Source organism: Leptonotus elevatus, chromosome 8 (assembly GCF_054856555.1).
Source record: "Leptonotus elevatus isolate MCC_2025b chromosome 8, RoL_Lele_1.0, whole genome shotgun sequence".
In the NCBI taxonomy this organism is placed as follows: Eukaryota; Metazoa; Chordata; class Actinopteri; order Syngnathiformes; family Syngnathidae; genus Leptonotus; species Leptonotus elevatus.
In genome coordinates, this window is record NC_141246.1 from 888,627 (window position 1) to 914,515 (window position 25,889).

At 43.4% G+C, this 25,889-nt stretch overlaps 2 protein-coding genes across 6 annotated transcripts; both read left to right on the forward strand.

Annotated features, from left to right (window-relative positions):
• Positions 1-528: 528 nt before the first annotated feature.
• Positions 529-13,182, forward strand: socs7 (suppressor of cytokine signaling 7). 4 transcript variants are annotated; one of them, XM_086083577.1, is made up of 10 exons: positions 529-2,276; positions 3,120-3,217; positions 3,307-3,441; positions 5,129-5,263; positions 6,058-6,203; positions 6,374-6,542; positions 7,606-7,734; positions 8,579-8,714; positions 9,874-10,000; positions 12,194-13,182. In XM_086083577.1, the coding sequence occupies exons 1-9, from the start codon at positions 964-966 to the stop codon at positions 9,974-9,976; spliced, it is 2,364 nt and encodes a 787-aa protein (XP_085939703.1). In that variant the 5' UTR covers positions 529-963; the 3' UTR covers positions 9,977-10,000; positions 12,194-13,182. The 4 variants fall into 4 exon arrangements, with proteins under 4 accessions (XP_085939703.1, XP_085939705.1, XP_085939704.1 ...); XM_086083578.1 differs by having other exon boundaries at positions 530-2,276; positions 3,334-3,441; XM_086083579.1 differs by lacking the exon at positions 5,129-5,263.
• A 1,198-nt stretch (positions 13,183-14,380) lies between these two features.
• Positions 14,381-25,860, forward strand: sp2 (sp2 transcription factor). Of its 2 annotated transcripts, none has more exons than XM_086083638.1 (8): positions 14,381-14,444; positions 16,916-16,992; positions 18,019-18,774; positions 19,183-19,404; positions 19,598-19,898; positions 21,030-21,213; positions 22,141-22,334; positions 24,031-25,860. In XM_086083638.1, exons 1-8 carry the CDS (start codon positions 14,438-14,440, stop codon positions 24,129-24,131), a joined length of 1,842 nt encoding a protein of 613 aa, XP_085939764.1. In that variant the 5' UTR covers positions 14,381-14,437; the 3' UTR covers positions 24,132-25,860. The 2 variants fall into 2 exon arrangements, with proteins under 2 accessions (XP_085939764.1, XP_085939765.1); XM_086083639.1 differs by lacking the exon at positions 14,381-14,444 and adding an exon at positions 14,464-15,104.
• Positions 25,861-25,889: the final 29 nt, after the last annotated feature.

Below are 25,889 nucleotides of genomic sequence, written 5' to 3' on the forward strand. Positions count from 1 at the left end.
TCATGCATCACCGTGACGTCATAGAGAATGCCTTCTTGTGAACAAAAATATTGAAGATTCAATGCTCGAGTCCGGTTTTTGTTTCGTTTTGTTTTGGGGGTCTTTGCCGCCAACCGCTATGGCAGAGCCAACAGCACCCCCAACTGACGCATGCAGTTATTGCAGCAATTTAGAACTGATTGGCTGTCCCACCGGTCCGGAAGTACTTTGTGAAGTCCATTGTAGCATGTTTCTGTACCTTTGCTGCCATCTGGTGTACAAAAGCTGAATTGCTTCCACACGCTTGCTTTGTTATGAATATATATATTTTTTTATGTCAAAGAATATTTTATTTGAATATGACTCCACAGATGAGCACATACAACGTGTTTCATAAAGTATTTCTTATTATTTCGTAATATTTAAAAAATATATATTTTTACTATTCAGGAGAAGCCTTTAATATCATATATTTTTTATGACTTCGAAAATGAATGAGCCTACCGTGACCGTCAGAATTTTTTTTTTGTGATTTGTACGTGAATATTTGAGGAAATGAAGTAAAGATGGATTCGTGAGCTCATCGTCGTCGTCCTCGTCACGAGTGATGCTGAGCGCGAGGGTGGGGCCTGGATGGAGAGCAAGGTGCTGGGGGTCGCGCCGCCTGCCCGCCCGCCTGCCTGACCGCGCTGCGTTCACTTCACTGAGCCGGGACTCGACGATATCGGATGCCGGCCTCCGCCTGCACGCCGCCGCGGGCCAAGCGCGCCGCCGCCGCCGCCGCCGCCGCCGCCGCCGCCGAGGATGAACGCGGCGGCTGACGTCGTCTCCCTCGTCTCCTCTCGGCCTTTTGTCTCGCTGCGCCTCGACGGGAGCTCCGGCCCCGCTTCGGCCGCTCGGTCTTCGGCTTGCGCTGCCTACGTCGCGATGTGACGCTCGTGCGCGTCGCCAGCCGATCGTGCGCGCGCGCCGTCCAGAGCCACAATGACGAGCGACGCGCAGGAAATGTCGCCCGACTTCGTGCTCATGCGGCTGGTGTCCGCCGCCGAGGAGGACCGCCCGGATGCGGAGAGCGGCACCGCGCCGCCGGGTGGGGTCGCGCAGGTGGGGGGGCTTGGCCGGGAGGCGCTGGCTCACAAAGCGGCCTTGGAGCTCAGCCGAGACGAGCGGAACAAAGCCGCGGCGACTCGCGGCCCGGCCGCACCTGACGGCGGCTGCGGCGAACGCCGAGGCCCCTCGTGTGCGCCTCCTAGGCCGCAGAGCCCCGCGCAGGGTCCGGGATGCGAGTTCGGCTCCGGTCTGCGGCCTCAGCTGCTGGTCTTCTCGGATCTCGTGCGGAATGGGGACGGGATCTTAGAACTCAACCAGCAGAGGACTCCACTGGGCTTGGAGCCGGGCCCGGGGGTCGGTTGCTCCGAGCCGGCCCTCGGTAACAACACTCAGACCCCGAAAGAGGTCCGGCAGCAGCAGGATCAACATGATGGAACCTGGGGGGCGCCTCCTCCGGTTGCGGGGTCTACGGGGCATCAAGGATCTGTGGAAGTGTGCCACGGACACCGACTCCTGGCCGGCCCGCCCGAGTGGCCCTCGCTGTCGGGGGGCTCCACCCCGCTGGCCGTCATCGACCACGGATGGACGTGCGCCGCCCGGGACCGGGAGGGAGCCGTGTTGGAGCTGGCCCGGAGGTTCGGGGAGCTGGGAGTGGGCGCGGTACCAAAGATGCTCCTCAAAGCGGGCGAGCTCCCGCATTGCGCGTGTCCAGGGGCGCACGCTCCGGGTGAGGAGCACGCCGACGACCCGGCTGTCACCAGTGACGCTCTGTTGGTTCTGGAAGGGCTCGGCAGCGACGACGTGGCCGGGCTGGGCCTGCAGGAACAGAGTCCGGATGACCAGGAGCGGCACCGGAACTTTTTTGTCAGTGCGAAACCAGAACCCGATGACCAAATCAGTTCTTTACAGCCGGAGGTGAAGGTGGAGGAGGAGGTTAGCGGTGGGAGGTCCTGGGGGGCCGACCCGGTACCGCAGAACTCCCTTCAGGCCAGCAGCCAGGCTTCCACCCCACGCAGGAGGCCTGAGAGGTGCGCCAGTGCCCCGCGGACACCCGGTGGGGCGGCCAAGATGTTGAGGGTGAGCGCCAAGTCCAAGAAGGGCTCGCTGAGGGTCCGCCTGAGCAGGCTGTTCCGCACCAAAAGCTTCAGCGGCTCCTCGCACTTGCTGGACCAGGACCGCAGGACCCCCGTCGGGGGGCTGGCGGATGTGCACATGAGCGCATCTGGACCTGCGCTGAACTCGGACAGGTGAGGGGAACCGCCATGTGCGTCAGTTCCACCCTTTTTCATTGCATAACCCTGAAAAAGGGGGACAAACCCTAAAACCGAAAATGAAGCACAACGCCTGAACTGAAAAGGAAACATAGAACATGCAGAACTGCGAAAAAGCTTCACCGAGCCTGTAAAAAGGGAAAACAATATTCAGGACAGCCTGTATGAAAAAGAAAACGGCAAGTGATTTAATAAAAAAAAAAGTAGAAAAAATAAGCACAAAGACTGTACAAAAATTGGGAGAGATGCACGAGACTGTAAAAAAAAAAAAAAAAAAATTGAAACACGGCCTATTAAAACCTGAAAAAGAGGCACCAATAGCCTTCAAAAAGCAAGAAAAAGGAGCACAGCCTGAAAGCACGAACCATAAAAAATAATAACAGTCTGGATTAAAATGCCTGAAAAAGGAGAATGAGAACAAATTGGAATCACAGAGCCTATAAAAAAAATGCAAAACCTGATAAAGGAGCATAAGAGCCCGTTCAAAGAACTAAAAAAGATTCACAGAGGTTGTTAAAAAGTGTTTGTTAAATAAATGAACAAGAAACTTCATTTGTTTTTAAAAAAGCATGAAAACAAAACACCAAGTCTGCAAAAGTAAAAAAAAAAAACATGGAAAAGGAAAGCAGTCATGATTAGTGAAAATCCTGGAAAAGAAGAACAAACAAAGCATGTGAAAAAAAAGCCTGGAAAAGACAGAATATGTCAAACAAAACTCAAAATGCAGGCTGTCAAAAATGCAGGAAAGAAGTTTGAGAGGAAAGGCCAGAGTTTCGGTTTGTTGTGATTGCGATCATTGTTATTGTGCATCTTGCTCAGCGTGGAACCCGAGGCGGCCAGCAGCAGCGGCAGCAGGCTGAGCCGGGCCCACAGTGCCTTCTGCCCCGCCTCCCTCGCCTCCCTCGCCGCCTTCACCGGTAAGGTCACCTCGTTCGCCACGCACGCACGCCATCTCCAGTTGAAATGGATTTCAAATTGCCACCGTCCGTCCGTCCGTCCGTCCAAGCGCCATCATCTGTCCATGTGGCCACAGGCGAGACGGTGTCTCTGGTGGACGTGGACATCTCTCGGCGAGGAACCGCCAACACGCCTCACCCGCCCACGCCGCCGCCTCCACCGCGACGAAGTCTCAGCCTTTTAGGTACTTCCTGTCCGTCCGTCTCTACTTCCTGTTCCTTGCGCTTGCATCTCTCTGCCGCATGGATGTCACTACTTCCTGTTTGTCGCCATTTCCTCCTTGTCTCTACTTCCTGTGAGTCTGTCTTCGCTTTTTAAATGTCACTTTTTCCCGTCTGTCTTGACTTCCTGTTTGTCTGGCTTTGCTTTACGAACTTATATATGAACAATGCCGTTTACTGGACGTAGTGAGAAGTTAAGCCGGCGGCGGCCATTTTGCGTTGCCACTCGCTAAGGCCGAATTGACTCCATTGTTTTCTTGACGGCGTTTTGGCCTTATGTTCTGTCTGCGTGGCGTACGGTTGTACCAGTAAGTCTGCGAGAACCATCACATGCACATTTCTTTGGTAAGAGAACGGAGTCCTGCAGGTTTTGGATGTTTCCCTTCTCCAACACAGCTGATACATGATCAGCTCATCAGCAAGCTCTGCATAAGCTTGGTAACGATTCCTGTTGATTGGAATCAGCTGCGTTGCAGCAGGGAAACCTCCAAGACCTGCAGGACGCCGGCCCCCGAGGACCGAGTGCGCCCACCACTGCCAGAGAGGGATCCTGGCATAAAACACGCACGCACTGATGATGACGATGTTTTGACCAAAACCAAACAGAAGTTGTCAGTAATAGCAACGCAAGATGGCTGCCTTCGGGCTTCAGTTACAAGGGGCCAATTGTTCGTCCATTATGTGCGTATAAGTCACTGATCTGAATATATGACTGGATAGCCGATAGCCCATGCACAAGACGTTGAAGCCACAGGGCGGCCATCTTGCTCCTCCCATCTCGCGAGCAGACGAGTGTGTAAACTATATGGTACACGTGCAGATATACATATACAGCTTGTCGACAGTTAGTATAGACCTGGGGGGGGGGGGGGGGTAGTGGCGGGGTGATCACTATTTTTTAACAAGTAAAAAAATTAATAATTTCAATTTCAAAATAAAATACTACCCACAGGTTTTAAAACATCCTAAATCATGCTTTTTCTGCTAAGTACTGTCTCAATTGTTCTCCAATTTCGATATAGTAAATGTTTCGGATCGTATGCCGAGAAACGTTTCTTGGGAGGAGCAATATGGCGGCCTTGCGACATTAAAAGTCTTGGCCTATTGGCTATCCAGTCATATGATATATATTAATATATATAATATTGCTACTTCCTGTCTGTTTTGTCTCTAATTCCTGTCTGTCCATCTCTGCTTCCTGTTTGTCTCTACTTCCTGTTTCTTGTCTGTCTCTACTTCCTGTCTGTATCCGTTTCCTGTCTGTGTCCGCTTTGGTCACCTGTTTGCCCTCTTTTAAAGAAATAGACTAAACTATCATCTTAAATGAGCAACTCTTCATCCAATCAGAGCGCCCATGTATACTGTACATAAATATGTTTTTATTTGATAAAAATTATTAGCATATCATGCTGCAATATTTTACAACTCTCAAAATATAATTGCTAAAAATCTACTTTTGGCTACTTTTACTGTTTGGAATCAACACCTCCCTCTTTTCCCTTCTCCCTCACTTCCTCACTTCCTTCTGTCCTCACTTGCCGCCTTCTTTCTTTCCTTCATGCCGCTCGCCTTCCGTTCACATTTCCTTACCTTCACATACTTCCTTCTTCCCCTCCTTCTTCCCTCCGTCCTTGCCTGCGTCTGCGTCAGACGGCATCTCGGGTCCCCAGTCGGGTGGCTTCCTGTTGAGCGTGATGGGCGCATCCCTGCAGTCCCTCCCCCTGCCACTCCCCCCTCCCAATCCTCCCTCGCACGCCACCATGCAGCACAGCCTCAGCCTCAACGGTAAGACGCAATCAAGGCGGGGTCAAAACGGATACAAACAAAAACAGCATAACATTCACGTTACAGAAGAGTTGCGTCGTAGGTATGGGAAGACCGTGTTAGGCAATGCGAGGAGGGACACAACCTATAGCGAGTAGGACAGGACGGAATGGGACAGGACAGGAGCCGTGAGTAGAAAATAGGACAGGGCTGGATGAGAAGGGAGAGGACCGGGTGGGATGCGACAGGGGCAAGACGAGACAGGACAGGACGAGACAGGATGGGATAGGGCAAGACTCCACGGGGCAGGACAGACCGGGATGGTGGAAGACAGGCAGGACAGGACAGAGGTAAAGGGCCAGACGTAGCTACACCATGTGAAGAAGGGATGTGACAAGTAGCAAATAGGAGAGGGGGTAAGGACAGGGTAGGGTAGATCAGGACAAGACTGGATTGGACAACGATAGTGAGCTAGGCACTGCACAGGATCAGCGGATCAGGCTTTTTAAAGATCGTGGATCGGCTATAAAATTGTGATCGGTGCACCCCTATACGTAACAAAGTAGCAAATCGGCCAGGACTGGTTGAGATGGGACAGGGTAGGAATAGGCAATGACAGGCTGGGACAGGACAGGATGAGGCAGGACAGAGCTAATGAGCCAGGCGGTACCTTACAATAGTAGCAAATAGCGCAGGAAGAGACACGACAGGAACAGGAGGGGATAGGAGTTTGGAACGACATAGGACAGGACAGGACAGGACAGGACAGAAGGCCGTATGAACGCTCAGGCCTCGGATGTGTTGTCTCGTTTTAGATGCTTTCCTACGGGCGCTTCCTCACGTCAACTCGGCGCAGGCCGACGCGCCGCCCGCCTCCAGGCAGACGCCGCCGCCCGTCCTCTGTGCCCTCCGCCGGTCCGAAGCCAGCAACTTCACTGCCAGTCTGCGAGAGCTGGAGAAGGTAGCCGGCACACCTGACTCACGCCGTTTCATTGACTTGTTCATTATTCGTCATATCATTACAATTAATTAGTCTATTTATTCATTTGCGTCCTTCTTGTATTTCCTTGGCTCAGTTGTGACAAAACATGTCCTCACCTGCATGGCGTGTACACTTGTGTGGGTCCGCAGTGCGGCTGGTACTGGGGTCCGATGAACTGGGAGGACGCGGAGATGAAGCTGAAGGGCAAGGCCGACGGATCCTTCCTGGTCCGGGACAGCTCCGACCCGAGATACATCCTCAGCCTCAGCTTCCGCTCGCAGGGCGTCACGCACCACACGCGCATGGAGCACTATCGCGGTGAGGCGCGGCTAACGCTAAGTGCTAGCGTCGCGGCATAACGTGGACTTTCAATGGTTGATTTCTTTTGGTTTCGTTTCGTTTCATGTTGTAATGTTTTAACATAAGGCGGCGACATTAACGAGGCAATTGAGCACCGGCGGCAAACTTAAACGAGCCAATTAAACATGGCCAAGTTACGTGAGCTGCAAACACACTGAACCACCAATACGGGTGATATTTCTCACAACTATAGTACTTACTGTTAGAGTAGATAATATTTGTATTCTACTCTTTGCGTGTTCAATTAACTGAATGGTGAGATTCTGGTGAAGAAGTCCCTTTGCAAAGGTATCATTAAAACAGAAGCTTCTGATGACAAAAACTGACGACACTCAAACCGTGTTCTGGTCAGATTGTGTGTCCTCTCTACTCCGGCACATCATTATTTATTGAAAAGTGGGTGAATACGAAAAGTCTCCTCCCATCAGCCCACAGTACATTTGTTTACAACTCAGTAAATACCAGAAAATCCCTCTCTACTCCCTCTCCGAGTTCCCATAGGTATAAATCAGATTAGAGAAAAACAATCATACATCAGCCTGTCTCTTCCGACAGAGACAGGTACCAGACTGCATACACTCCCTTCTTTTCTCAGGAGAGTGAGACAGATACAATAGACAATCCCATTCATTGAGCTCCACAGCTATAACTAAATCCAAAACGGCTAAAATATAAATTGAAACTGAAAAACAATGTTAATAACTTAACATTACTTATTGTAACGGCGCTGCCGGTAGGAATGCAATGAACGAGTGTTACCTCATAAAGAGACACACATGAAACGAACAGGACGGAACAGAACTTTCGTTCCCGCGGTCTTTCTGACATAAAACATCAGACTGCGAGCATCGAGTGCGAAGGTGAAGTGAGTGTGGTGAAGTTTTGACAAATTGCTCAAATGGAAAGCTAACACGATGTATTATTAAAGATAATACATTGAATGTATAAATCACTGTTCAGGCAAAAAAAGAAGCCCAAAAGTGCCAAGTCACAATTAAACGCTAACTTGACGTGTTTTTAGGCACGTTCAGCTTGTGGTGTCACCCCAAGTTCGAGGACCGCTGCCACTCGGTGGTGGAGTTCATCGAGCGCGCCATCATGCACTCCAAGAACGGAAAGTTCCTCTACTTCCTGAGATCCCGAGTACCAGGTACGCCAGGTGCTAATTTGGGGATACGAATGTTCTTTTGCTTTCATTTGCGATACGAATGCTGTCACTTCGCGAGGAGCAGTTTTTTCGCAGTCAACAATTCTTTCAAAAAAAAATGCTTCAAGTTGTTTAATGCCACTCGCAGTTGAAGTTAATTGCCCCCCCCCCCCAAAAAAAAAACACACAGAGAACTCGCCTTGTGTTGCAGTTTAATAAAATCCTGGGGGGAAAAATCTGAGAAAAAATCTTCAAAAATCCAAAATAATTGATGCCCATTGAAATGCATTGCGGAAATATTTATTTATTTGTTTTTACATCCCAACAAGGAAAATGGGGGGGGGGGGGGGGGGGGCGAAGTGAAGTCCCAGGGGAAAAATAACAAAATAGATCAAGTCAAATTTTTTAAATATTTTTTAATTTAAAAAATAAACCTTTGACTATGCAAAATATGCGGGTTCCAAACCCGCGAGTATGCGGGGGTCAACTGTGTAGTCATTTTTTTAAATAACACCTTTTTTTCTGGAAAAAAACCCAAAACAAAACAAATCCGAGTTTGGAGTAGTATACACAAGTACACACAAAAAAATTTCACAATGGATTTTGTAAAAGTAAATAAATACTGTACTTTTTAAAAATTTCCAGTTGTAGTTTTTTGTTGGTCTTGAATTTGAAATGTGACAATAATAGTTGTGTTTCCGCGAGGTTAGCATATTTGCACACTCGTACGTAAAGAGAATTCTTAACACGGGAAAAGTATCCTTCATTTGGAAAGGCTGTTGTTTTTTGGCAGCTGTTGGTCCTGTTTCTGTTTTTGTGGTTGATGTTGCGACGGCGCGCGTTTCAGGCCTTCCTCCGACGCCGGTGCAGCTTCTGTATCCCGTGTCCCGCTTCAGCAACGTCAAGTCCCTGCAACACCTCTGCAGATTCTGCATACGGCAAATCGTGCGCATCGATCACATCCAACAACTTCCACTGCCCAGGTGCGCCTACCGCAATCGCGGCGGGGTTTCCTCTTCCGCTTTCGAATCACGCGTCACAATCTGCATTGACCGCTTTCCATTCACTCACAGAAATATTTTAAGCCTAATTTAAGATTTTTTTTTACATAACAAATTCACATGTATTTTTTTTAAAGATTCATTTGAACACAAACCTACCAAATACAACTTAGATGATATATATATTAGTCTAATAAATCCTATTTATTTGAAATGCATATTCCTCAGGTTGATGTATTTAGTATTAAGTATAATTAAATTAATAATTATTAAATAATTACTATTTTTTTAAAACGTTTTTGCATTCAGTTTCATCCCAAAAACATAAATATTTTTTTTAAATAAATATAAATAATAATAAAGCAACAAAATAGACGTTTTTCACATAGCAGTATATATATATATAATTATATGAAGTAAAAAAGTAACAGTGAGATAACATTTCTATTTTTAAAATTACTTACTGTAAATGTCTACCAGAGAGAGTAAAAATAAAAAATAAATATTTTAAAAAATTAAAGAAAGAAAAAAAAGAGCAAAAGAGTTAAGAAGAATTAACTTTTTGGGATGTTTGCATTCAGTTTCATCTCCAAAATATAAAAATGTAAAAAAAAAAGAAAGAAAAAAAATAGACAAAAGTGTTTTTCAGATAGCAATATATTTATCTGATTATTATGCAATTCAAACAATATACATTATGCATTTTAAATAAATACTGCCATTATTATTAATTTAGAGTAATTATACTTTATTAATACTAAATACACAAACCTGAGGCTTATGCATTTCAAATAAATAGGCTTTATTAGACTAATGAATATGCATCATATAAGGTTTATTTGGTGGGTTTGTGTTAAAATCTCTTTTTTTTTTAATGGGAATTTGTCATGTAAAAAAATGACATAAATCTTAAGTTAGGCTTGAAATATTTCTGTTTCAAACTTGGCTTAGGGTTTTAAATTAGGGTTTGATGACAGAATTCAAGTTTGAAATGTGAAAAGCGAGTATTGAGGCTTCAATTTTGGGTTCGGGTCTCAAATTCAGATTCCAAGCTGAAGTTGGAGTTTCAAGTTGAAATCTGAAATGAGGGTCTTAAGTAAGAGTTAAGGTTTCAAATGATGGTTTTATGTGTTGTGCGCAGGTCGCTGGTGTCGTACCTAAGTAAGTTTTATTACTACGACCCCGAGGAGGAGATGTACCTGTCAATCAAAAGCATCCGGGCGGCGCTGGAGGCGCATACGTAGCACAAACAGCAGCAGCATCAACACGTACGTACGCGCGCACGTCAAAGCACTCCCTCGTCGGGACATGTTGGCCTTTTTTTTTTGTTTATTCCTCACACTTTTTTGACACGCATCTCCTTCCACATAATTCATCCCATTCACATCATTCCCATTTCAACATATTCCCGAAAATTCTCGTCATAGGGGCTCGTATTTTTCGCCTGACAAAAATTCATTTGAGAATTCGATTTTCTGCATGCCAGAATGATCACGCCCCCCAAAAAATTTAATTAATTCATTCACAATGACACATTAAAAAAAGTTAGTCAATTCAATATAAATGTACATTATTCTTTATATTTCAATATCACTCCATATTTTTCTACATCATTCTAAATCATCCCACATGCTTATATATTTTTTTCAGCCTTCTCGTTTTCCTCAACATCACATACGACAATTGTGAAAGCAATTCCTTCAAAAAAAAAGTTTAAACAAATTAGTATTTATCTCATAGCTTGTAACATTCAACTGGTTGAAAGTTTGATTTTTTGTTTTAAAGTGTGACATTTTTAGATTTTGTTCGATCAAATAAATAATGTTTTTAGTTAATTGATCAAGTTGTATTTCCATTCCCCTCAGTTTTGTAAAAGCAAGCTAGTAATGGAAACACGTGATTTAAAAAAAACCCAACAACAACGCAAAAACGTTTTTACGCTCTCAAGAGGTGGTTTTGAGACAAGAGACACTTTTTGCGCATTCCCTGAAGCCACGTGACCCCCGCCCAGCACGCAGGAAAGAAAGCAGGAAGTACGGGGCCGTTCGCTTTCGTGTCGGAGCTGCATCCGGAGGGGATAACAAGTCGTTTTAAGCTACGGAACCAACGGTTCACGTCCTCGTTGAAATCCATCCGTCCGCACCATAACACGAGTTCTAAGCGTGCGCACACACACAACACCAACAGTAAATGCCCGAACCCGCCCAACGAGGGGAGGGGGATGTTTTTAAAGTGATATTAGCAACTCCGGGCGTCCCTCTTCCGTAAACATCATGAGCACCTCCTACAGAACTGCGAGATCCCGCGAGACATTACGAGAATTGCGCTTCAGAAGCTTTTCGATGGAAACGCCGGCCAGTCGAAATTGTACTTTATCGAAGTACTTTATTAGTACAATATCGCTTATATTTTTGCGAAAAACTGTAATGGAAAAACGCACCATAAATATTCAAGTAAAGAATTGTGTATTATCTTAAGTTGTAACTTTCAACTATTTGATTAAATTCATGTCGTTTCTAATATTATTCATATATATATATATATATATATATATATATATATATATATATATATATATATATATATATATATATATATATATATATATATATATATATATATTTAAAAAAAAAGAAGAAAACTGGTTAAAAAAAACCCACATCTATCCATTATCGGAATCATTGTCTGTAACATCTAGCTTTAAAATAAATGATTAAATATTAAAAATAAAAAAATTGTATCTAAAGTTTTTCATTTATTCAATTAAAAATGTGTCAATGTGTAAAAAATTGTTAACTAAAAAGTGAAAAAAAAATATTTTCTTGGAATATAGTCAAACATTTTTAAAATGAATTAATCAAATTGATTGTTAAATAAATCAGAGCTATTTTATTTTTAAATGTCTCTTTGGTGCTCTTCAATGGAGGGATCACTAAAGCACACTTCAAAAAGCAGGAAATTGAGGCAGTCAAAGTCGTTGCGAATAAAAGGCCTTTATTTTAACATGGCCAGTTGATAAAAAAAAATTGCTTACGCGTTTTGGCCTTTGCAGCAACTTTGAGCGCCTCCGTTTCATGTTGTTTGTTGATTGTAAAAGATATTTGAATTGAATAATAAAACACTATCATTCTTTTGGAAGGTTTCACCTTTTTATATACATTCGTTTTTGTTGTGTTTTTTGTCATTTATAAACAGCACATTTTGTGACAATTTGAAAAACTTACTTTTAACTCAAATAAAAACGTTAAATTTTTCAAATGTATTTTATTCAAGAAAAAGAGTGATATTGAAAAATTAAATCAGGTCCTCTACCATTTAACATGAAAAAGTAACTGATGATGATGATGATGATGATGATGATGATGATGATGATGATGATGATGATGATGATGATGACGATGATGATGCTGATGATGATGCTGATGATGATGATGATGATGATGATGATGCTTTCTATTCAGGCCGCCGTGCGGAGGACTGAGCGGTATAAGTGTTGGCTGACAGGAGGACCTGCTGCAGCTGCTCTTGGTTCTCGACTGCCGCCAATCAGCGTTCAGGAGACGTTTGCCGGCCGCCGCCGTCGCCGTCGTCCTCCCTAAACTGACTAAACGGCACATGGACGCAAAAGTGCTTTTTGCTTGGATTGTTCCTTTGTTTGGACCACTCCTCCCTTTTCTCTCCAGCCTTCTCTTTCACGTTCTCTTTTTCTGTCCAGTGAGATGATGGCGGCTTCTCGATGCTCTTCGGGCAGACGCACACGCGTACGCACACACACGCCATCGATAACACACATTTTCATTTCATGCTGTATTTGTTGTCTCTATGCAAGGAGGCCTTGACAACTCACTTTGTAAAAGTAAAGTTAGAAAAAGAAAGAAAGGAAAAAAAAACAGCTCATGCCACCAGTTTGTCTTATTGACATGAAATTGGGGGGATGTCCATCATAACAGGATGCACCAAAAAGTCTCAAGGACCCATGGCCAGAATTGAACAGGAAGTGACTTATTTCCCTTTGAAGCGGCCATTTTAGGGTCAATTTGGCCATTCACGCGAGTTCCCCCCCCCCCAAAAATCATTCCCGGGTGGACACGTCTGTCATAACAAGAAGCACCAAGATGTCTCAAAGGACCCATGGCCAAAATTGAATAGCAAGGCGGCCATTTTGGTTTGAAGCGGCATTGCTGGTTTGATGATCATCTGGACCAGGAAAGAAATAAGGGTGCGAGTTTGTCACTACATGATCTAATTAATCTGCAGTATGATGTCATTGTCTGAGTCCCCCCCCCCCCTCCCGATTCGACCTGGCTACAACACGTGTGTGCGTGTGTGTGCGTGTATAACGTGCATGTGTGTCTGCCCTGCGTCATTGACGTGTTGAAATGTGTTTGCTCATTGTGTTTCTCACAAGATGGCCGCTCTTTTTTAAGTCAACATAAAAGCAAAACATGCAGACTTGTGACCTCTTTTTCTTTTGTGCCACTTTTTCACAAATTTCACATTTTCATGATGTGCTAAATTTCAAGTTTTAACATGATACATTTCACATTGTAACATGATGAGTATGTTATCATGTGGTAAGTTAAGTGTCACGCTTTACCGCGATAAAGCCAAGTCAAAATTTGAGATGGTACGGGACATCAAATGTTTGAGAAGGCCGCGTCGCGAGCCTACCACCACTTCTTGGTACCTATTATTTATTTGGAGCGAGCGAGCGAGCAGCCCGGCAAGCAAAAGTGGCTATCGGGAGAAGCTAGCAAAAGCTAGCGAGGGCAAAGCCGGCGACGAGCAGCAGGAGACCGAATCACGGGATCGAGCGACGAGTGCGACCACCTGAAGGCACCAGCTGTGAGACGTAAGATACGTTGATGGCGTAGATGTTCGGATGGACCAAGATACATTATTTGAGGTAAATGATCATTTTGCAGCAATTAAGCGGAATTGGGTCATTCTTTTGCGGAGTGTTGGTAAATGAATGTGCCACAAAACCGTCCAAATAACGTTTCTACGAAATGTATAAAACTGGAAATTATTTTTGTAAAATGAATCTCAGAGTTAGGTTAGTAACAACCAATAAATAATATAGAGCAAACTTGTCATGACAGTCGGGGTTTCTTTAAAAAAAAAATACTGAGTTTGTAATGTTGAAATATGTTCTAACCCCCCCCCCAAAGTACCTTTAATCTCACACTAACTATTATTAGATTTTTATGTGGTAAGATTATGACTTTATCCTTCCTCAATAGTTTTTTTAAACGTCTCTTTGACGGTGTTAATCAAAAGTATTTAATTTAATTTTTTTGTAAACGCAGAATTTTTGAGTTTGTATAGCTGCTAAACGTGATTGGCTAGCGGGTTTGTCATTCTTGTTCGGACCGCCCCACCCCTCAAATCTTACATTGGAGGTTCGTCACGTCACTCATACTTGACTCCTGCTCTAATTGGCCGCAAATACACGCAGAGAAACGCCCCTTGGAGACCAATTTCTACAGACGTCATTGGAGGAGCCGTCATCCATCGATTGACATCCTCAAAAATCCCTCTCCGATTGGATATACAGAATTTCAATCACTGCCATGCCTCAACGCCATTGGTAATTTCTGCCGTCAATCAGATCTCCTTTGTGCGTGGATTGGCGCAGGGGCTCGCGGGCGGATTCCTGCCGGGGCTCGCTGTGTTTCGAGGCTGTACGGACAGCGAATGTCGTCATGAGCGGTGGGTAGGAATTCAAACATTGGCTTTTATATTACCTTCTACTTGGTAAAACATGAAATTTGCGTGGCGCTCGAATACGCGCCACGGTTCGATGGTCCAGTGGACGGAAATAATCGGCGGGCTGAGACGGCTTGCGTGAAGCTCAAAGCCGTCGCACTTCCTCAATTGGCTTTCCCTTTTCTGTAATGCTATCGAAGAGTTTAACTCGCTAACTACGCGGATGCTAGCGGCACCAAGCTAGCCCGAGTATGCTAATGTGAAAAGCCGCTGTGCTAAACTAAGCTAAGCTAAGATGCTTTCGGACTCCAATCTTTTCAAACGTAACCTTACAATAAACCACAACCTCATATGCACGGCTCACATATTGGGCGTTGTTGTGCCCGTCGGTGCTAAAATGCACACGAATAAATCAGCTTTGATAAGCCGCTAGCTGCCAGTCAACGGAGCTGCTGCTTGTATTTTTTTTTTTTACGCAGCCCGTTTGCTAACGTCGTTAGCACAAACAAACAAACCAAGCTGAGCCAACCTGAGCAAGCCGGGCGGACCGTCGGCGCTTGCTTGTAGTTGCAAATATTATAAATAAAAATGATTATACGCAAAAGTAGAATTGATGTTAGAATATCCACTTTTTACAACAATATCAATACGCAGAAAAAGCAGGTATGCACTTGAACATGTTTCATTTCCGTTATATTTTTGTGTCTCCTTTTCCTTTCTGACCTCCCTCCTCTTTCTCCCCTTTCATTTGCTTTTTATTATTTGGCCATTTTCATATAATTCGATAAATAATGGTTGACACTTGTAATGTTTTTCCTTCTAATGTAGAATTTTGGCAGTGGATAGTTTGTCGTGACCGGCAACTCTCCTGCTAGCGCTATTTTGCCGTGAACGGCTCTGATTGGTCAATCGCCGGAATGGGCGTTGTTTCTGCTTCGCATTCATCCTCTTCCAGTAATGACTTTTCACGAAGTTTGCATTTAATTTGCCATGGAAGAGAGGCTGCGATCGGCATTACCAGCCTAACCAAAACCGCCAGGCAGTAGTAGGACACACGATCCGTCAAGAATTTGTTGTAAAAATAAAGAAATAAAATAAAATGCAGAAAGCGGTAGCCGACCTTCACATTGTTGTAAAAATAAAGAAATAAAATAAAATGCAGAAAGCGGTAGTCGACCTTCACACTTTTCTTTTAATGCTGCCTTGATTTTATGTGTGAATTTCTCCCATGCTGAAACAGCCACGCTTTAAGTCCTGTTTTAAAAAAAAAAGTTCTCAATGATTTCAAATTTTAAGTTCAATCAAGAGGAAGCCACACTAGTTACATGACAGTTTGACGCAAACTTTCTTAAACTTGCCGAAAAATCACATTTTCAGTTTTGTGCGAATGGTGGCGGCCAACTAAAATACACTTCTTGCGTAACAGTAAAGAAGACATCAATAAAATCGATTCTGATTCTGACAAACGGCTTTATTGCAATTTACATGCGTAGCCCTTTGGACTCTGCCGATACAAGCCTTTAAACATGTCTAATAACGGTAAAGACAAGCAATTGTTCTGATGCTTTCATATTTTTATGCATACCCAGAAATAACTCCTTCTGTTTTGCTGTCTGCTATTTTGTATGAATGCAAAAGGTTTGCCACATTCTTGTGCTTCAGATCACAAAACTCTCTGGTGTATTGCAACAACTTTAGGAATCTCCCTCCAATGGCGCGGGAAAGACACGTACATGAGAAAAAATATTTAAAAAGTGGCAAATGCTGGGAAGTCTTTGGGGACACAAAACAGTAAAGATATTTTGGTGTTAAAAGTGGAAATTTCATAGGATAGAATTTTTTTTTTTTTTTTACATTTTGAATGGTAACTGCCAATAATTCAAATACTCCGTTAATAATCAACTGATATGAAAATGACCCTCGTCCATCCTTGTATCCTTTAACTCAACTGAAACCCGTTTTTTTTTTGCCTTTTTGACCCCTTTGCATCTTTCATTCCTTCCTTTCCTTTCCTTCCCGTTCTCAGGTGAACTTTTTATTCATTTATCCAAACATCATCACAATGTCATTGTGTCAGATGACCCTGAGGGTCAAACTATTACAAACAGCTCTCAGTGTCGTGACAAAAGGCAATCAAACCGGATGATCTCTCGGGCGGAATTGTTTTGGCTTTGGCCGTCGTTCTGCTCCGTCAGGTGATTTGTGCTTGTCCTAATGCTTTGCTGTCAACCTCTGCCAACCTCGGGTGCACATGATTCCAGATTCTCCTGCGTTGATGGTGGAGAACTGTGATAAAGATGGCAAAAAAACCGATTTAATTATAGGTTGTTGTTTTTTGCTCTTCCGCACACACACATAAAACGTATTAAAAGACATTTACATGTATTCAAATTAAGTTTGCTGTGTGTTCTGCTCAGTTGATGTCATGTCAACCATGAGGCGCTGTTGCTTATTTGATCATATTTGTGTTGCAGATCCAAAGGACATTATGGCCACTGTTGTCGCTGTCAGTCCCAGTGAATATCTTCAGCCCTCGACCGCCACCTCGCAGGTGAGGCAACACTTGAACGTCAAAAATTCATTTGAACTATTTCTATTTGTTTAACATTTTTTCCACTTTTGTTAACAGGACCTAGATTTTTTTTTTTGTGAAGTCATGCGATTAATTATGATTAAAATTGTAATTCTCTGATGCCCCAAATTTTTAATAATCTTTTCTTTTTAGAAAAATGCTGTCAATAGTTTGCAATGACAAATGTGAACTTGCTAACATGCCAAGGTAATTATAGTTAACAGAAAGTAATGAAATAACCTATAATAAATAATAAAAACCTGTATGACTTTCAAAAAATTTGAATTTACTGAAACGACACCTTATGTTTATAAAATTAACGACAGAGAAAATGTCCTTCGTTTTCATCTTTGTCAATTAATATCATACATGAGCTTTTCATATTATGAGCTATCTAATCTTTAATATGAAGTAACTTGTGACATTCTGCACATTTTTAAAATTGTAAAATACAGCTTGACCCCAATCTCCACAAATATAAGCATTATTATGAAATGTATTACTGCTAAATTTTGACGTGGTCGTGTCTGCTGCGTTGCGACTGGAATTCTCCCTGTACAGGCTTTACAAGTCAGGGGCGGTCATTAATCCTGCATTAAAAAAAAAAATAGTGGCATTAAAGGAACTTTAAATTTTGACACCCCTAGTTAAGGGGAAAATAATCGTCCATTTGGCCCAATTGGCCAATTGTTTTGGCCGATGTTTGAAGGGCAATAATCGGCCGATTATAATCTGCGGCTGATTAATTGGTCGGGCCCTAACGTAAACATTTATTAAATGATTTACTTGAATGCATATAGTTATGATTAGTACTGAAAACACAACCTGTGCTACCTTTAACGTAACCATCCGCTGTCAGCTAAATCATCTGCGCTCAAAATTAATATTGTAATTAATCTGCATTAATACATGATTAATGCGATAATTTATTGTGATTAATAATCAGTTAATGCTTTGACTCTGACAGCACAAATAAAAATGCAAGTGGTTTGATTGTGTGCGCAGGTAGACAGCCAGCCGTCCCCTTTGGCCCTGCTGGCCGCCACCTGCAGTAAGATCGGACCCCCCGCTGCCCAAGTCCCCGCCGCCTCGCCGCCGGCGCAGCCGCAGCCCCGCCGCCTCCTCCCCATCAAGCCGGCCCCCATCGCCCCCGCGCCCCCCAAGAACCTGGGCTTTCTCCAAGCCAAGGGCAATGTGATCCAGCTCCCCGCCGGCCTGGGTCCCGGTGCGTCGGGCAGCCCCATCATGCTCACCATCCAGCAGAGCCCGGCTCACTCCAGCCCCCAGACCCCCGCCAACATCCAGTACCAGGTCATGCCGCAGATCCAGGGCGCACAAACCATCCAGGTCATGCCGCAGGGGGGCCAGATCCAGCTCATACCGGGCACCAACCAGGCCTTCATCACCACCCCTATGTCGGTTCCGGCCCAGGCGGCTGCCGCTCCCGTCACGCCGCAGAAGACCGTCGCCATCAAACCTTCGCCCAAAACCAGAAAGTCGAGCGCCTGCGCCAACCTGGTGCAGTTGCCCGGCGGGCTCACGCTGCCGCTCAATGTGGCGACGGGGGAGGTGGGTGGCGCTCAGGTCATAACCGAGACGGCGGCGGCGCCGACCGTGGCAGGAAAGCCGCGACGAGGCAGGAAGAAGAAAGCGATACTGGCCGCCCAAACGCCGCCTCCGGCACCGCAGCCGCAGGCGCCTTCGCCGCCCCCAGAGCAGATGGAGACCATCGTGATAGAAACTGCTGACAACATCATTCAGGTTGGGAAACATGACCACATTCTAATGCTCCGTTTAATGCAGAGGTGGCAAATCCAGGTCCAGAAAGTAAAAACCCTGTCACAGTTTGGCTTTAGCCTCAGGTGCTTCCTAGCTAGCTCCCATGGTGCTTGTTTACCTGCTAGGAAGCTAGCTAGCATCAGGGGCTAAAGCCAAACTGTGGCAGGGATTTTACTTTCTGGACCTGGATTTGCCATCTTTGTTTACAATTTACCTGATTTAAAAAATGACTAGACTAGATTAGATTAGATTAGCTAGCTGGCTCCCTAGCTAGCTCCCTAGCTAGCTCCCTAGCTAGCTCCTATGGTGCTCGTTTGCCTGCTGGGGAGCTAAACTGTGGCAGGCTTTTTATTTTCTGGATCTGGATTTACGTTTTTTTCCCGTCTGCAGGCAGGAAACAACCTGCTGATCGTGCAGAGTCCCGGCCAGCCGGCGATGGTTCAGCAGGTGCAGCTGGTGCCGCCCAAGCAGGACCCTCCTGTGGTCCAGATCCCCCAGCAGGCCCTGAAGGTGGTGCAGGCCGCTTCCGCCTCGCTGCCGCCCGTCCCGCAGAGGCAGTCGCCCGCCCCCTCCAGCCTGCAGTTGGCGTCATCGGATACGGCGCCAACGCAGGTGGGTTAAATCGACAGTCACCTCAGAGCCAAATTTCCTCTGGTGGATGCATTCCATGCTTTATGGCCACAGGAGGGAAAGTTGACAACATCTGTTGTACTTGACTTTCTCTTTCCTCATATCATTTTCAAAAACTGCTTTTTTCCGCGGCTCCTCAGTGGGAAACAATACGAAGAATGTCGTCTTGTGTCAGATCTTTTTTAAGACTGGAGCCGGCGAGTGGCGGTCCGTGCAACTCCAGGACGCCGTCTCCACGGCGACCACGCCCACCACTCCCGTGGCCACGCCTGCCTCGCCGCAGCCTCCCACCACCATCGGCAGGAAGACGGCGGCGGGCGGTAGGAAGGAGCGCACCCTGGCTAAGATCGCACCAGCGGGCGGGATAATGGCGCTGAACACGCCGCAGCTGTCGTCGGCCGGGCAGGCGGTGCAGACCATCAGCATCAACGGCGTCCAAGTGCAGGGAGTTCCCGTCACCATCACCAACGCGGGAGGTATAACAGTAGCCCGGTGTGACTTGGTTACGGGTGGGAAAACATTTGATTTTTGAAATGGAAAGAATGGGCCGCTTCCTACTTAGAAAAAGTTCCAATGTCAATGCAAAATATGTAAATAAGCCAAACTTGTTGATTGTTGAAGATGTTTCACCTTTCATCCAAAATGCTGCAGCCGTCAACTGATAAACTTTTGTGTTGCAGCTATAAAATTCTAAGTTAGTTGTTATTTGCTGAAAATAATAACGTTTATAAGTTTGAACATTAAATATCTGGGTTTTGTAGTGCATTTACTTAAAATCATTGTATTTTGTTTATATTTATATTTAACACAATTGTGGCGAGGTGGTCACAATTTTTTAACAAGTTAAAGGGGCAGCAACGTGAAAAATCTATTTTTGGAGCTTTTGGCCCTGTTAAAATGCTAATTCCTCACCAAAAACATCACCAAAGTGTTGTTTTCCGGCATTCGCTGTATGAGAAATTCTAGGTCATTCTGCTCTCCAAGCACGAGCCCCTCCCAACCTGATAAAACGAGCTTTTGGCACTGTTTGACGCCCCCCCCCCCCCCCATTTGTGCACGAAATCGGAAACAAGTCGTTATCCGTTTTCTTCATTTTGGTTTTTGGAACAAATATAAAACAAGTCTTTTTTTTGTTTTTGCATTTCCCGACTGAACGAATGATACATGGATTATCCACAATATGCGTTATTATCAAATTTATTCCTGCAAAATGTTTTGACGTGTCTGCTGCGTTGCGACTGGAATTCCCCCAGTACAAGCTTTCCAAGTAAGGGGCGATCATTAATTAAATAGTTTTAAAAAAAATTGTGCCATTAAAGGAACTTTAAATTGACTCAAAATTACCACACTAATTTTGTACTGTATTTAAAAAAAAAAAAACTCAAGCCAGTAACTAATTAAAAAAAAAAAGAAATTAAAATGAAGCATTTTTCGAAAAAATTAAAACTTACAAATCCACTCTAAAAAGTCAAACTAACTGGATAAAAAAAGTCAAAAATAATGTCATGTAATAATGAAAAATCCCAAACTATTATAACCCCAAGATCCATGCTTTGTCCACTCGTGAGCTAACATGTAGCAACATTCATGTGCGTGCCTTTTGTCAGGCCAGCAGCACTTGACGGTGCAGACCATGCAGGGCGGCGGCCTCCAGCTCGCGGGCATGGCGGCTCAGAGCCAGCCCGCCATCCACGTGGACCAGACGCTCACCCTGGAATTTCCCGGACACGCCAGTGAGAAGAAAAGACGCATGGCCTGCACGTGTCCCAACTGTCAAGATGCTGAGAAAAGGTAGGATGTGGCACCAAGCCTGTAGCGCTAACTTTGGGCAATTTTTGTTTGCTAAAGTACGCATGACTCCACTATTCATTTCCCGGAATCCATGCGCATTTTGAATGTTGTGTATAAAAAGGGTTCGGCAAGACGGCAAGGCATTTTCTCACAGTACATGTTCATATCACGCAAAGCATTGACCTTCCCGCTCTGCTTTGCAACACTCAGGCCTCATCTGCGTGACACATCCTGTCAAGAGTCAGACCTTCAAAATAAAAGCATGCAGTACGATTACAGTGTTTCACTACACTTTGGTGGTTTATGAAACAGCAACACTCAATAATGATTGCAACCACTACATAAATAGGCCATAGGCCCAAAATCCTGGGAATAACACGCACCTTTGTAAAATAAAAACAGTTTTTTGATCTGCTACTACTTGTGTATAATACAATCTCCAATTTTCTCTACCCTTTATTATCAGTAGGGCTGGGTATTGATACTCATTTTTTGACCCGATTTTATTTGTGAAATTAGTATTGAACCCCCAAATTAATTCATATGCTCCCAAAAACGGATAAATATGTTCTATTTTAAATATTACCATGCTCCCAAAGATGTTTTTTAAATATTTTTTTATTGCCCTCTTTCTCTTCTTCCGCTCCGCATTTAAATCACAGCTTCTCACAATTACGTAATTGCGTTTTGTCAAACTTATTTAAATTCTATTAAAATAAATTTTTTAAAGTTTTTAAATAGAATTTAATTTTATAATAATAATTTAATTTTAAAATAATAATAATTAATAATATATTTTTTTTTTTTAACATTTTAATTTAATTTTTATTAACTTTAATAAATAAAAAATATTTAAAAATAAAAAAAATCCATTATAATTTTCAAATGTGAGATTACTTCTGAGTATGTTAGCGCTGTCCCTCACAGGCCGGGCGACGTGGGCAAGCGGAAGCACATCTGCCACTTTCCCGGCTGCGAGAAGACCTTCCGCAAGACGTCGCTGCTGCGAGCGCACGTCCGCCTGCACACGGGCGAGCGGCCGTTCGTCTGCAACTGGGTATTCTGCGGCAAGCGTTTCACACGCAGCGACGAGCTGCAGCGACACGCCAGGACGCACACGGGTACGATACTTGCACTACACGCAGTCAGTCGTCTCATATCAAATGTCCAACTCGGTGTACGCCGCTGAAAATATTTCTAGACATTAAAATGCAGTTTGCTGATATATGTACAATGTGAATTTAAGAGAGATGAAAATGGTTGGTATATGAAAAAGAATAGCAATTGGATGTTCGTTATGTTAAATGTACTAAGTTATCCGAAAACATGATTATTCTGTAGAATTATCAGTAGGCGGCTCGAATGCTGAAATATTCGATAGTTGCAGCCATATATTTAACCTCAGTGTTATATTGTTGTGTTTTTATGGTTTAATAAAAATTAAGTGTGGCTGGCGATTAATTTTTTTTATTGTAATTAATCGCAAATTTTACACCTGCTCTAAATGTAAAATATATTTTTTAAAGTTTTCATACTCTTGTTAACATAAAAGTGGGAAAAAATGTTAAACTCACAGAAATATGGCTGCATCTTTTAGTCATTTTAGTAATTTCATTATATTTCATAAAATTGAGTTAAAATGAAATAGATGTACTGTACTGTAAAAAAACCGAGTGTGATATTGATTTGTGTTGAGGTCATTTTTCCGCCACTAGATAGCATCATTACATTTGTAAGACGTTGGTCACACATTTTTCTTTGCATATTAAGAGCTATCTCATCTTTAACATGAAGGGACTTGTAAAATTCTGTGCATTTTTAAAATGGTAAAATACAACTTGACCCTAGTTTCCACAAATATGCATTATTATTTTATTATATATTATTATTAATATGTATTACTGCTACATTTTGACGTGGACGTGTCTGCCGTGTTTGCGACTGGAATCCCCGCAGTACATGCTTCCCAAGTAGGGGGCGCTCATTAATTGTGGCATTAAATTGACACCCCTAATAAAAACCCTTTCTCCAGGGGCCTGCGATTAACCTGTAAAAATGGCTCCTCAAATGAAGAAAATTTGAATCCGGCTTAAACACACCACATAATATGGAAACTAGCCAATCAGCATTAGTCTCTATCAACTTGATGTCCTTATATTAGTACACACTACATCCATACTAATGGATGGCATACTAGTAGGACAACTAGACGTTTCTAGGGGAATCAAAACGGCCCCAGCTGACAGCTGTGACTTAATGTCTTGTGCTTCATCAGTATTACTAGTAGCTACTACGTTCTACTATTGTGCAAAAAAAATCATATAGCATTTCAAGCGATATCTTAATATCCATCTTAAGTAAGGTTAATGTACTGGTACGAGCGCTTTGTCCTCACTAGTATGACAATTCACCACAATAGTAGAAAGTGTGCTTAATTGTTGCACTAGTGCACAGTTGGGACAAAAGTAATCCAATTATGGATCTAAAATGGTCCGATCCACTTTATGGGTCAATTTGACTCAACTTTCTGGGTTGTTTTATACAAAATGAGCCAATTTTTTGACCCAAGTAAAGGATCTGACCAATTTCTTTTTTCTTTTCTTTTTCACTAAAAGACCCATTTCTTGACTCTAAAGTTTGGTCAAATTGACCCGAGTAGAGGATCGGTCCATTTTTCACTCATAGTTTTTAGAGTGTGACGACAAACAGTGTACAAGTATTTTTACAGTGTACAAGTATTTTTATGTTGATATGCATTTTGTTGCAAACTCGAGTCTAATCTTAGGTGTGTGCGTATTTGTGTTTGTGTGTGTATAGGAGACAAACGTTTCGAGTGCAACCAGTGTCAGAAGCGCTTCATGAGGAGCGACCACCTGACCAAGCATTACAAGACGCACATAAACACCAAGAACCTGTGAGAAAACAACCAACGCGACTCCACACCGACGAACTGGAGTTTTGTCATCTTGTCCCATAATGGGACCACAGCCCGGCTCCTAAAAAAAAAAAAACACACAAAAAAAAGAAACCTCCTTGCGATTCTTGTCGCACCATGTACAAAGAAAAAGTGGACTGAAGAGAATCCTTCCTTATTTATGACCCCCTTTTTTTTTTTTTTTTTTTGCAATGGACAAAGAGAGCACATGCCCAATGCCAGTGTAATTGCAACTGCAGGACTGTCAAGACTATGAGTGGCCTCCATTTTGTGCCCGTACCCTGAAACAGACACCATTTTGTTTGTTTCCTCCTCCTCTTACGTTCACTTAAAGCTCCCAGTGTTATGTTTTTAATGGTTATTTTTACATTTGCGGCTTACTTCTGCTAAATTGACCCATGCAGATTTTGACACGACTTCCAAGGTTGTATCAAGACTCTTTTGCGCCGCGTTGCTGTGAAATTGATGCAACAATAGAGCCAGAATTGTGGCTTTCAAAGAGCACCAAAATTAACAAAAGAAAGAGTTGATTAATTTCTTAGAAAGAAAAGTTTGCCTTTAGCTTTTTCGTGGTCTAGAATAATTAACAGGAGAACATGGATTCACAAGGTATTGCCTGTTGAGTATTGTTATGCCGTTTTACGAACAGGAACTAGAAATGAGAAGAATAGAAAATGACCATTCATTTCATGCCGTTCTAAGGAAAAATTCTACATCGGGATGTTTAGGTCTTTCAAATGACGTCATTGTTTTTGAGGAAATATCATGTATCAAAAATTCTAGTGGTTTTGGCAATTGGTATTCACTACTCAAGAGTTCAGTACCCATACTGGTCTCAGTCTGGGGGGGGGGGGGTGATTTCGAACATCCCTAGTTTTGAGTGTATTTTAACTAAGGAGAAAGTTTATTCCGCATCTGTGTTCAAAGTAGGGAGTCAAATTAAAGTCAGCAGACACATATTCAAAAAATACAGATACCATAAACATTTGCTCAAGTACAGTAACCGCCACTGCATATACATACTGTTTGAAATCTGTGAAAACGCCAATTTTTGCTCAATATCTTAGCTTTTTATTTCACAGCCGTGTTTACGCCAGTATTATCATGTACATTGTTCCATACAACATGTTCTTAACAGCAAGCTAATTACGTGACAATCACACCACAGGATGCGAACATTGTGTTCAATCCGCATGGACCGTCAGAGCGCGCGTTCCTCTTTCACACAGAACTGGTTCAGAGACAGTCCCAAAAGGTTGAACTGGCGCCAGCTTGGCGTGAAAGGGGTGCGCACAAAAAGTGCGTGAAAGGAGAGGGCAGAGCAGAGCCTGCTGGTATTATTTATGTTTGTCCACTCTCTCGATGTTGTAGTGAAGGAGGAGGACGTTGTACAGTGTGTAGAAATACGTGTGACCTTGTATATTTGGTTCATTACTGCTTTTTAAAAGACCTGTAGAGACCCTTTTCTATCATAATATTAATAATTAAAGATGCCTTGGACAGCTATTTAAAATAAACCTCCTTTAAATGTATTTTTAATTTATGTTCCTTGCTAATCTCACATGCACTGATTTGACCAAATATGTACATTTAATATTAATAGTCCCATTTTAACACTCTTCTGTTGCTTGATTGTGTTTCAGGAGAAGCCAGAAAACCAGCAGTTCATTTTATACCATGTATGATTAAAATAAATATGGCTATATATGAAATACGTTGTCTAACAATGTACGTGGTGAGA